The sequence below is a fragment of the Triticum urartu genome, chromosome 1A (genome assembly GCF_056163025.1).
Source record: "Triticum urartu cultivar PI428250 chromosome 1A, HENAU_Tu73, whole genome shotgun sequence".
Classification (NCBI taxonomy): Eukaryota; Viridiplantae; Streptophyta; class Magnoliopsida; order Poales; family Poaceae; genus Triticum; species Triticum urartu.
The window spans coordinates 572,386,968-572,398,438 of NC_141873.1; the positions used below are offsets into that span (position 1 = coordinate 572,386,968).

At 53.9% G+C, this 11,471-nt stretch overlaps 1 protein-coding gene across 1 annotated transcript; it reads right to left on the bottom strand.

Moving 5' to 3' along the window:
- Nucleotides 1-5,787: 5,787 nt before the first annotated feature.
- On the bottom strand, nucleotides 5,788-10,794 carry LOC125530792 (glucose-1-phosphate adenylyltransferase large subunit, chloroplastic/amyloplastic). The gene is made up of 16 exons (XM_048695196.2): nucleotides 10,604-10,794; nucleotides 9,224-9,462; nucleotides 9,009-9,128; nucleotides 8,373-8,543; nucleotides 8,161-8,250; nucleotides 7,973-8,059; nucleotides 7,834-7,889; nucleotides 7,638-7,731; nucleotides 7,434-7,546; nucleotides 7,294-7,366; nucleotides 7,088-7,168; nucleotides 6,855-6,941; nucleotides 6,665-6,769; nucleotides 6,456-6,562; nucleotides 6,301-6,361; nucleotides 5,788-6,202 (listed from the first exon to the last, which is right to left on the bottom strand). Exons 2-16 carry the CDS (start codon nucleotides 9,443-9,445, stop codon nucleotides 6,101-6,103), a joined length of 1,569 nt encoding a protein of 522 aa, XP_048551153.1. The 5' UTR covers nucleotides 9,446-9,462; nucleotides 10,604-10,794; the 3' UTR covers nucleotides 5,788-6,100.
- Between the last annotated feature and the right edge of the window lie 677 nt (nucleotides 10,795-11,471).

An 11,471-nucleotide genomic window follows, 5' to 3' on the forward strand; every position in this document is an offset into this window, starting at 1 on the left:
CCACCTATCCCGGAGGGCCCCATGGGTTGAAGTTGGAGGGGAACCAGCCCCTAGTGGGCTGGTGCGCCCCCCTTGGGCCTCCCCTGCGCCTAGGGTTGGGAAACCCTAGGGGTGGGGGCGCCCCCCACTTGGCTTGGGGGGGGGAAGCCACCCCTTGGCCGCCGCCCCCTTGGAGATCCATCTCCCTAGGGCCGGCTCCCCCCCAAGGCCCCTATATAAAGAGGGGGGAGGGAGAGCAGCCGCACCCTAGCCCCTGGCGCCTCCCTCTCCCTCCCGTGACACTCCTCCCTCTCCCTGAGCTTGGCGAAGCCCTGCCGAGATCACCGTTGCTTCCACCACCACGCCGTCGTGCTGCTGGATCTTCATCAACCTCTCCTTCCCCCTTGCTGGATCAAGTTGGAGGAGACGTCTTCCCAACCGTACGTGTGTTGAACGCGGAGGTGCCGTCCGTTCGGCGCTAGGTCATCGGTGATTTGGATCACGATGAGTACGACTCCATCAACCCCGTTCTCTTGAACGCTTCCACGCGCGATCTACAAGGGTATGTAGATGCACTACTCTCTCCCTCGTTGCTAGATGACTCCATAGATTGATCTTGGTGATGCGTAGAAAATTTTAAAATTCTGCTACGTTCACCAACACGTCGGTCGCCCAGATGATGGACAGTCAGCCTCTAGAGAGTTCTGCCTCGTGTGTTGGCTTGATTGGCCAATAATCGAGGTCGTGCACTGGGGCCCGGGAGTCAGCGTTGCCACCATCTGTGGGCATGGTAACCGTGGGTATGGGGCGGACTCGGGATTCGGGCGGCCCTGCTGCCTTGGCTGTGTGTGGTGGCCCACCTCCCTTGTTGGTCGGGTCCATGGCTCTGCCCCTGCCTGGCGCATGCGACAGCGCCCACCTGCTGTCCCCAAGTCGCGACATCTCGGCCTCGTTGCTTGAACCACTGGCTAATGATGACCAATTGGATGGGAAGCTCTGCACACCCACCGCGCCAATCCATGGCAGGCAGGATCAGGCCTGGGAGCTGGTGCAGCTCAGCCCCTCGGCACAGCAGCAGGGACCTGCCAGCTGCTAGGCCCGTAGTGGAGACGAGCCATGCACGCCATGCACCCGCATGCACCCGTTGGTTGCGCTACGTGAAGAGCTCGTGATTGCCCCTTCCCCAATTCTTGCTAGGCCACTTGCCAGAGAACCACCAGCGGCCAAAATGCCTCCCAGGCAGAGGAGACAACCGGTCTCAAACCCCAGGAGGAGTGTGAGGATCGCGCGTGGAGCTGGACAGGGCTCGCATGCCTCTAAGCAGCAAGGGGTGCTTATTCGGAAGCTTTGCTTGGCTAATGAAGGGGACCAAATCTCAGACGACGCGTTGCACGCATATGCTCAGCTGTTCCAGCAGCCACTAAACGACGGGCATATCAAGGCCATCCTAACCCTTTTTGGTTGGGAGCCTTCGGTCCTGCCTTTGCTCGAGCATGATGAGGCGGTGGATGGCGCACGCTAGTGCCCAGTCCGTGGCAGCTCGGTAGGCCTTTGAAATGAACGCACAACCGTCCAAGATCCTCGTGTGGAACGTTCGCGGCTTGAACAACCCAGCTCGTAGGTGTGCCGTTGGGCAGGTGGTGGCCGCGGCAAACCCCGCAGTGGTTTGCTTCCAGGAGACTAAATTAGAAGTTGTAACTCTTGACATCGTGAGGCACTGCCTCGGAAATAAATTCGAGCACTTTTTCTACCTTCCGGCTATCGGTACGAGGGGCGGGATACTTCTATCTTGGGACGCGTCGATCGTGGCGGTCTCAAACTCGCACTACACCAGCAACACCTTGACTGCATTAGTTCGGCCTTGAGAAGGCCAAGAGTGGTGGCTCACAGGCGTCTATGGTCCGCAGCGGGATCTTGAGAAGATCGAATTCATGCAAGAGCTAATCGACATTCGGGACTTGCACGCGGGACCCTGGGTGGTCGTGGGCGACTTCAATTTGCTAGTAAACCCCGAGGATAAGAACAACGAGTTGATCAACAGGCGGATGACGTCCCGGTTCCGTAGGCGGCTTAACTTGCTCGAGCTCAAGGAGCTCTATCTGAATGGTAGAAGGTATATGTGGTCAAATGAACGAGATCGGGCAACCATGGAGAAGATTGACCATGTTTTTTGCACCAACTCTTGGGAAGACATGTACCCTAACAACATCCTTACGGCGCTGAGCACGGCAGTTTCCGATCATTGCCCCATGTTGCTGAACCTTGATGCGGAGTTGAGCATGGGACGGAGATTCAAGTTCGAGTCTTTTTGGACGAAGGCAGACGGATTCTTTGACACGGTCAGGGACGCTTGGGCGTCGATCCCACAGGGTGGAAACCCGTACGTTGTGCTCGATCAAAAACTTAGAGCCACGGCCAAGGCTCTAAAGAAGTGGAGTGACCGGTGGGTGGGCAACGTCAAGATGCAGATTGCAATAGCCCTAGAAGTAATTTTTCGCCTAGACACGGCCATGGATGCAAGGGAGCTTTCTTCTCCGGAGCGGGAGTTGCACAAAATTCTAAAAAGGAAGCTGCTTGGGCTATCCTCCCTTGAGCGCACAATTGCACGGCTGCGTTCCCGTCTCCTCTTTCTTCGTGAGGGGGACGCGAACACCAAGTTTTTTCATAGCCACGCCCGTCACCGCCAACGGCGCAACTTGATCACCGCTCTCAAGGAAGGGAAGGCTGTGGCCTCGGGCCAGGATGAGCTTTCCTGCTTGGTGGATGGCTTCTACGACCGCTTGTTGGGGGCGGCACCACTACGGGCGCAGACTCTTAACCTGGAAGCCCTGAACCTGCCGCGTAGAGACATGGCACACCTCGAGGTGCCTTTTACTGTGGATGAGATTGAGCAGGTAGTCAAGTCCATGCCCATGGACAAGGCGCCGGGACCGGACGGCTTCACTGGAAGATTCTATGCATCTTGCTGGCCCATAATCAAGGATGACATCATGCACGCCATGGACCTCTTCCACCAAGGTGACATGCACGGGCTGCCGGCGATCAACAAAGCTATTGTTACTCTCCTCCCCAAGATCGATGGGGCGGAGGACATCAAGGACTACCGGCCGGTCAGCCTCATGCATGGGGCTGTGAAGATTTTTGACAAAGCAATGGCAGTTAGGTTGTCGCTAGAGCTGCCTGAGTTGGTAGGCATCCACCAGAGTGCCTTCATCAAAGGTCGGTCCATCCACGACAATTTCATGTTGGTCCAATGCATGGCGCGTCGATTGCATGCCCTCCAGGAACCCACGATGATGCTCAAGCTGGATATCACGAAAGCATTCGACACGGTTCAATGGCCTTTTCTTTTCAAGGTGCTGCGGGCAATGGGCTTTGGTGCGAGGTGGATTGAGTGGGTGTGTGGACTTTTGGCCACCTCTTCGACACGGATCATGGTAAACGGACACCCAGGCCAATCTTCAATGCCAGGGGCATGCGACAGGGCGCGCCCCTCTCGCCACTGCACAAGATGTTCCAGATGGCCGCATCTCGTGCCATCCTGTCTCCGCTGGCCCGGATTGGGCTACAACAGCGACTCTTGCTGTTTGCTGACGATGTGATGCTCTTTGTCAAACCGAAAGATGTTGACATGCGGGCAAGTGCTATGATCCTTCACAGCTTTGGAGAGGCTTCAGGCCTTATGGTGAACCTCTCCAAAAGCATGGCATTGCCCATCCGATGCACTACAACTGACATGGAACAAGTGGAGCAAATCCTGGGATGCCCGACGGGTGTATATCCTTGCAAATACCTCGGCCTACCGCTTACAATCCGGAAACAAACGTCGGCTCAGCTGATGGGGCTCGTGGATTGCCTTGCGCGCAAACTGCCAACTTGGAGGGCCACCTCCATGCCGAAGAGTGGCCGCCTTCTGCTGAGCAAATCGGTCCCCTGTGCAACTCTGATCCACGCAATGATGGCGCTTGACATTCCTCAGAAGGTGCTCAAAGCCATGAGAAGAATTTGCAGGGGCTTCCTCTGGTGCGCCCGCGCGAGCGCCAATGGTGGGCACTGCAGAGTTGCCTGGGAGGCCGTTTGCGCGCCCAAGTGGGCGGGCGGCTTGGGCCTTCCCAACGTCCGGTGGCTGAACATAGCTATTCAAGCCCGACGGCTCTGGCTCCAGCACACAGATCAGTCCAGACCATGGGCTGAATTCCAAATTACAGTTCCTGTGGAATCGCGGCAACTCTTCAGGGCAGCCACAAAAACTATGCTGGGCGATGGCAAGTGTGCCCGCTTCTGGGAAGATCGGTGGCTCGGCGGCTTTACGGTCTAAGACCTTGCCCCATCCATATATGCAATTGTCGCTCCCAGTGCGCGGGGTTCTCGGACGGTCCATCGGGCGGTTTATACGGGGGACTGGGCTTTAGACATCGGCCCCGACCTCTCCAGCGAGCAGTTGAATGAATACATGAGCCTTTGGGACCGGGTAAGTAACATGGCGCTTAGACCGGCAGAACCGGACCGCATGACCTGGAGTTGGGAGGCCAATGGGGACTACTCCACTAAATCTGCTTACGAGGCCCGGTTTGTGGGGTGGGAAGTAGAGCCGATGGCAGAATTTACGTGGAAATCAAAGGCCCCACTCCATTGCCGTTTCTTTCTCTGGCTGGCGATGCACAACAGGTGCTGGACCTCAGACAGACTCGCGAGGCGAGGCTTGGACCACCAAGAGGCGTGCCCCTTCTGTGACCAGCACGAAGAGACCATCGATCATCTCCTTTTGGGTTGTGTCTTTGTGAGGGATGTTTGGCATGTCCTTTGTGGAGCTCTCGGTAGGCCAAAGTGGACGCCGAGCCCGGACTCGAGGCTGCGGGACTGGGGCGCCATCACAGCTACTCTTGGGCCAGCGATGAAGGACACACACGCATTGCTGCTGCTAGTGTTGTGGGAAATCTGGAAGCACCAAAACGCGATCGTCTTCGATGGCGCATCCCTCCCCTTGAAGACGCTCGTGAGTAGAATTGACACTGAAGGACGCACATGGAAGCAAGCTGGCATCTTCAAAGGCAGCGTAGAACCTCTTCTGGAAGGTTTAGTTAGGTGGGCTGAGGGAAGAAGTTAGGCTTTGGTAGTACACGGCTAAGCCGGCGGTGTTGGTCCGCATGTAACATTGCAACATGTGAACGCCAACGTGGACGGGCTCTTGTCACCATCCTCTTCCTTTAATATATAGTACGCACACTCGTGCGTATTCGAGAAAAAAAAAAGAAGAATGTGAAGTGCAAGATAAACTGGCCAAGCTGTACCACAGGGAGGAAATAATGTGGCGTCGGTGATCCAGAGTACAATGGCTCAAGGAGGGGGACCGGAACACAAAGTTCTTCCAAAAGAAGGCAACATTAAGGAAGAAAAAGAATCAGATTAGTAAACATTGTAAACTGGACGGGACATTCATGGAGGACACGGCCGATAACAAACACGGTCTGAACGTGAGGCCCCGACGACCTCCCTACTAACCGACAGCCACATGCCATCGCGAGGGGGAGGAGTTGCCACAGAAGGCAATCCGAGCTCCGAAGGAAGAACGGTCATGAGTTATTCTCAAATTCAAAGTTCCTGACCGTATCTGTTGGTTTCCACCTGAGGTGGCAACATATTGTTGTTGCGGTGGCGCCCGATGGACGGTAAGGTGGCAACATTTTAAAGTAGGTTTCCCCGCTTTATAAATAAAGCAACATCATATGAAAGACCGTCAGAGGCGACAACCACCACAGGAAAGTGGCAATGTCGACCGACAGAGACGACGGGAAAACCCCCTGAAAATTTCACAAGTCTAGATAGAGTTTTATTTACACGAACATCCCCCGGGAGTTTGTTTGATCGCTGCCACTTCTTTACCTCAACACACAGCCTCTTATTTATTACAGGGGAAAAACGACTATTACTTTGTTCCACTGCTACTTACTACTTACTACTAATGCTGCCTGCGCGCGCCTTCACTTTCAGTCTCAACCATTCAAGCTTCAAACGCCTCCCGTCCCCAGATCGCTTCTTCAGTCCCGGCCTCGAGACAACGACGACGATCAATGCAGCACAGAGGTTGTCGCAGAACCCGTCGCGCCGACCCGGCGGCGCTCTACACGACGGTGCCGTCCTTGATGGTCGCGTTCTTCTGGATCACCACGATCCCGGACCTGATGTAGTACCCTTCCTCCGGCCTGTCGGCTTCTTGCACTCCCTGTCAGAAATGGCACAAAGCAGCATGGTTTCAGAGACAAGTGTTGTTTTCTTCAGAATTTTGGGACCAAGTTTAAACTCTGAAGGAGGTTATCTTACCTCCTTGTTTGAGATGACCACGTCCCTTCCTATCCTCGCATTCATGTCGATGATGCAGTTGCTGCAATGTATCCACGCAAAAAAGTGTTAGAGATAATGTCTCACTTGCGCCGAACGATACGTGTTGTTTTGAGGTACAGATCAGTCTCTCTCACCTGATCTTTGTGTTCTCCCCGACGCCGATGGGGACCTTGCCCTCCGACATCAGCCTCGAGATCTCGTCCTCGGTCTCGTACGAGTCCGCGCCCATCATCATCGCGTTCTGCAAACAAACACCATTCAGAAGAATGACAGCGTTCAGACACATGATGAGTTTTACAGTTGGCATGCACCACATGCATTAATTTGGTGCGAAAAAACATACCTTGAGCTCGCTTCCGGAGTTTAGGCGTGAACGAACGCCGATGATGGAGTGCTCGATTTTGCATTCACGCAAGAAGCAGCCGTGCGAAATGATCGCTTCTTTGATCTGCACACAGGAGAATCCATATCAGATGCTTACCACCAAGGCTTGTATGGAATAGTCTGAATAGCAGGTCCATTCTAACACGTACCCTGCACTTGTCTGACTTTGTTGGTGGTAAGTACCGAGGCGAAGTGAAGAAGGGAGTTTTTGGATCATAAAATTCAAACTTTGGAGGCTGCAAAATAAAAAATGTGTGAGAAGATTGAAATTATGTTACTTGAAGTCTCTCAGTGCAACTTTATCATTTATCAGATGATTTAAGCCTAACTACTTCTGCAATAACATCAAGTCAACTTGGAAGAAACAAAACTAGAATGTCACCTGCTCGCAGAGGGCCATGTTCGCATCGAAGAAGGATCTGATTGTTCCAATGTCCTCCCAGTAGTCAGTGAAGACATATGCCTGACAAACATAGTGTCAAATGAACGGTCGTGCAATGCAGAGGAAATCGTTTTTACAGACTCCATTTCATGCAGGTGCTACCTCCCCAGCAGAAACAATGAATAAAGTTCACATGGTAATTTTACCTGCACATTGTGATCATGCAGAGCTCTCGGGAGGATTTCAGACCCAAAGTCATGTAGTTCTGCGTATCTTGACCTGAGAATGCCAACATTAGAATTCAGTCTGACGGGAGAACCGCATCGTCACAAGAGCAGGTTCTTACTTTAGAAGGTTCAGCAGAACATCTCTTTTGAAGACATAAACTCCCATCGACGCAATATATGGATATTTAGCAGGGTCGTCTATGGCGAAATTGAGAAAACTGGTATCCACTTTCTGCAATGATCAATGGGTTAAATTTCAGAAACTAGACCTCATTCAAGATGTAGAGATATATCTGAATCAGTGAGCTAAGGTGAGCGCTAACCATCGCTTCCAGATCGGCACCCTTTGGCTTCTCAGAAAATTGGACCACACGGCCTGAACTGTCGAACTTCACTAGCCCGTACTCAGATGCCCGGCTTCCAAAACAAAGAAAAGCAAATCAGGATGCAGTGCAACTTCACCAAAAGGAAGATACAACTCATAAATAAGGATCTGGGATGTACAAGAATAGTTAATACCTCTCTCCAACAGGGGCACATGATAAAGTAATGTCAGCATTGTCATCCACATGTTTCTGTAAAGGATGTATGAATAAGCTTTGTCAGCCAGTTCAAAACAGAACATACACTAGAGCTGGTTAAAGAGAACATCACAAACCTGCACAAGCTCCATGTAATCCATGCGATAAAGCTGATCGCCCGACAAGATCAAAATGTGCTCTATGGATTTATTCTTATAATAGTCCTGGAGAGGTAGACAGAATACAATAAGCATTACTTTAACAGATCCAGATGTACAAGTATGATGTGCAAGGTGGGCCATGTGCTCCTAGACACTCTTCTCACCTCAAGCACCCAGATAAATTTTCTGACGGCGTCCGCTGTTCCGCGGAACCATCCAGCAGCCTCCCCAGGCATTTGCGTCGCGGCCAATACCTATTTGTTGCAAAAAGGTGTATCAGTCAACGTGTGCTGTAGTCAGCTAAAAGCCCAAGACATCGAGATGAAGATCATAAAAAAAGTTGAGTACAACAAACTAATAAGCTGAGGTCAACTACCTCAACAGATCCATCAGTGAAATTGATTCCCCCGCCGAGGTAGGTGCGATGAATGTGACGATTAAGAGAGGCCGAGTTGAACTGGGTCATGACGAATATCTTGTTGATGCCACTGTTGAAGCAGTTGCTCATGGGAATGTCGATGAGCCTGTAACATCCTCCAATAGGAACCTGAGCAATGCAACAAAGGGAAAGGAACAAGATTCAGGCTGGCGATCTGAAGATGACTGGACGAGCTACATGGATGGTCACTGATAGCCTTGAGGTTGACATCATGTCGGTTAAAGTGGGGGGCATCATCGGGTCCGGCTACAGAAACCACTGCTGCTAATAATGATTTAAACACAACACAATGCAGAAACCTTGCTACTGAATAATGAGCTGTACTTCAACTGGTCCTATCCAAATCAGCTGCCATGTGCAGATAGATAACAAGTGAAATTTAAATGAAGCTTTCTCATTCCTATCTATCTAAAACTGCGAATCATCTACGATACAACATATCTGTAAGTAACACAGATTTTTTAAAATTCATTTCTGCAACTGAGATGTACTGTGTCAAACTATCAACCTGTAATAGAAAAGGAGCAAGACAGTTAAAAACATAGAACTGCATGATGAAATGTGTCATCTTACAGCAGGTGTGGCCCTTGTGCTTGTGAGTGGGAAGAGCTGAGTCCCGGTGCCACCGCCGAGTATGACGGCCGCGACCTCGTTCGGATCAGCGTAATTCCTCCTGAAGGACGTCCGGAGAACCTGCAGGTGTTTTTTTTTTTGCATCAAAAAGTTAGAGATGCTAACATAACAGTGCAATTCGATCATCATCTGGTTGGGATGGACAGGGAACTCACAAGGGTGTCTGCTGGGCTGGCGTCGGAGGTGAACACGCACTGCGCGCCCGTGGCGGCGGGGCCCCTGCCGCCGTTGCACATCCTCCTGGAGGCCCTCTCATGCCTGATGCTGCTGCTGTCCCCGACCTTGAGGCGCTCGCAGGCTGAGCCCTCTCTCCTGACGGGGGAGACGCACGCCTTGCCCTCCAGGGGCAGCACGCTGCTGAACTGCATCGATGACATTCGCAGTCCACCTGCAACTGCAACAAGATGAGAAGTTCAGAATCATCAGCAACCATGGAATCTTCAGAATCCGTTAACTGCACATGGCTTTGCCCAAATCACTGATGAAATTACAGTTCGAGCAAAAAGAGCACGGGCTTTTTTCCCTCTCTCACGGCCGGGTCACGGCCCTCTGTAAAGCTCAGTAGCGTACAACAATGTTCATGGGAAAAAGGACTAGTGGAAGAGTGGGAAAGGTGTCAAGGACTTTGTGACTTTTCAGGACAGGGTCACGTGAATCAGGAGATGATCCGCTGATCCTGTGGCTGGCGTTCTTCCTTTGCTGTTTCCCCTTCTGAACTCAAAGGGAAGCAAGGCAGAATATCCAGATGAACTTTGCAAGTGGAAACGGAGACTTGCACGAGGATTTCACTGCACATGTGAACTTGTTGTGGACACGAGGAAAGATGCACATGTGAGCAGTGCTATTTTCAAGGCAGCGGCGATGATGGAACCGAGCTGGTCAGAGCCTAGAAGCCGCAATATTTGAAGAAATTTAAGCAGGGCGCGCAGGATCCTAGGAGGACTCGATTTTCCTGTCGTCGGGAACGCAAAACAAATGCTCCTGCAATCCCACTAGGCACAGGTAGAGATCGAGGAAAGGGAAGGAGGACTCGCCCCAATCACCGGCGAGCCCCCTCCCTTTTGCAGCGAGCGGCGACGAATGAAATGACTGAAGTGGTGATGTTCAGTCGTTGGCAACAGTTAATTCAGACAGGAGGGAAATAAATGAAGATGGTGGTACTGCTGCTCCCGTTGATGAGAAAACGAGGGGCCGTGATCCTGGAATTAAGCCGGCAACAAGATCCGCCCTCCTTCCTCCTCGCCGGCGGCTGGCCCACCAACCACGCCGCCGGCGCCGCGCGCGCGGTGTCGCTCACTCACTCACCTCACGGGCGCCCCCACCTGCACGCGCCGCTGCCCCGCCGATGGATCCACCGCCGCTCGGGCCGCCCCTCCCGTGCCCCGCCGGCGTCGGCACGGGGCGGCATTAATGCGCCGGCCGGGAGGAACAGGCAGCGCCCGCCCGCCACCTTTGCGCCATTCCGCGCCCAACACATGACCGGAACGCAAATTAATGAATCGGCAAGGGGGGAGGGAGCGACGGAAATGTGTTACCTGCGGTGCGGCTGCCGGGGAGGGACGGACGGACGGCGGGGTAACGGATCGACGGGCGACCGGGCAAGCGACGGATCAATCAAATGCAGGGAAGAAGAGGCCGGGGGTGGCCCCGCTGATGTGGTGGTGGCGAGGGGGAGAGAGGAGAGACGGTGGAGCCGTTGAGTTCGGGGGCTGTGGTGATGTGGAGGGCCGGGCATATAAAGCGGGCCGAGGCGTTGGCGTCCCACTGCAGTGCAAGAGAACGGACGGTGTGGAGCAGCCCGGCAGCAGAGGGGGCGTAGCGTGAGGGCGGCATGGCATGGCCCGGACTGGCTACGTTACTCTCTTTCCGTCTTGGCGCTATCCCCGCCCCCCACCATTCCCCATGCCCGGCCATGTGCGAGCGCAGGACGGACGGTACCGCCCCCCGCACCGTCCCCTCGCTCGGCCCTTGGCCCTCGCCGCACGCCTCCGCCCCGCCTTTCCGCCCGCCACGCTACCGCTGCCGCCACCGTCGGGCCGATCGCTCCGCCGTTGGACGTGTCCGTGGCTGCTTTTGTTGCCTTCAGGTCTCGCCGCCCGCCCACAGCTAGCCCGCCGTGGAATACGCTGGCGCGCGGCTGGATCCGACAACTGGCCTCCGCTCCCCGCCGCCGTCGGATTTCCTTTCCCAACCGGCCGGCGGCAACAAAGCACGTTCGTTCGTTCGTTCGTCTCGCCTGCACTGGACGCGGCCATTGTCTGTTTGTCCGTTCCCCCGTGCGCAGACACATCACCGGGGGAACCAACGGCGCAAATCGCTCCGCCCGGCGATTTCCTGTTTTTTTTTTCTTTGAGCGGTATAGTACACCTTAGCTGGGCCTCCGCCTGCCCGACTGACGTGCGG

Coding starts and splice junctions, on each gene's coding strand:
- LOC125530792 (XM_048695196.2), bottom strand. CDS start 9,445: ATGTCATCGATGCAGTTCAGCAGCGTGCTGCCCCTGGAGGGCAAGGCG. Junction 7,732..7,833: donor TGTGCCCCTGTTGGAGAGAG/GTATTAACTATT, acceptor TTGTTTTGGAAG/CCGGGCATCTGAGTACGGGC. Junction 6,563..6,664: donor ACTCCGGAAGCGAGCTCAAG/GTATGTTTTTTC, acceptor GTTTGTTTGCAG/AACGCGATGATGATGGGCGC.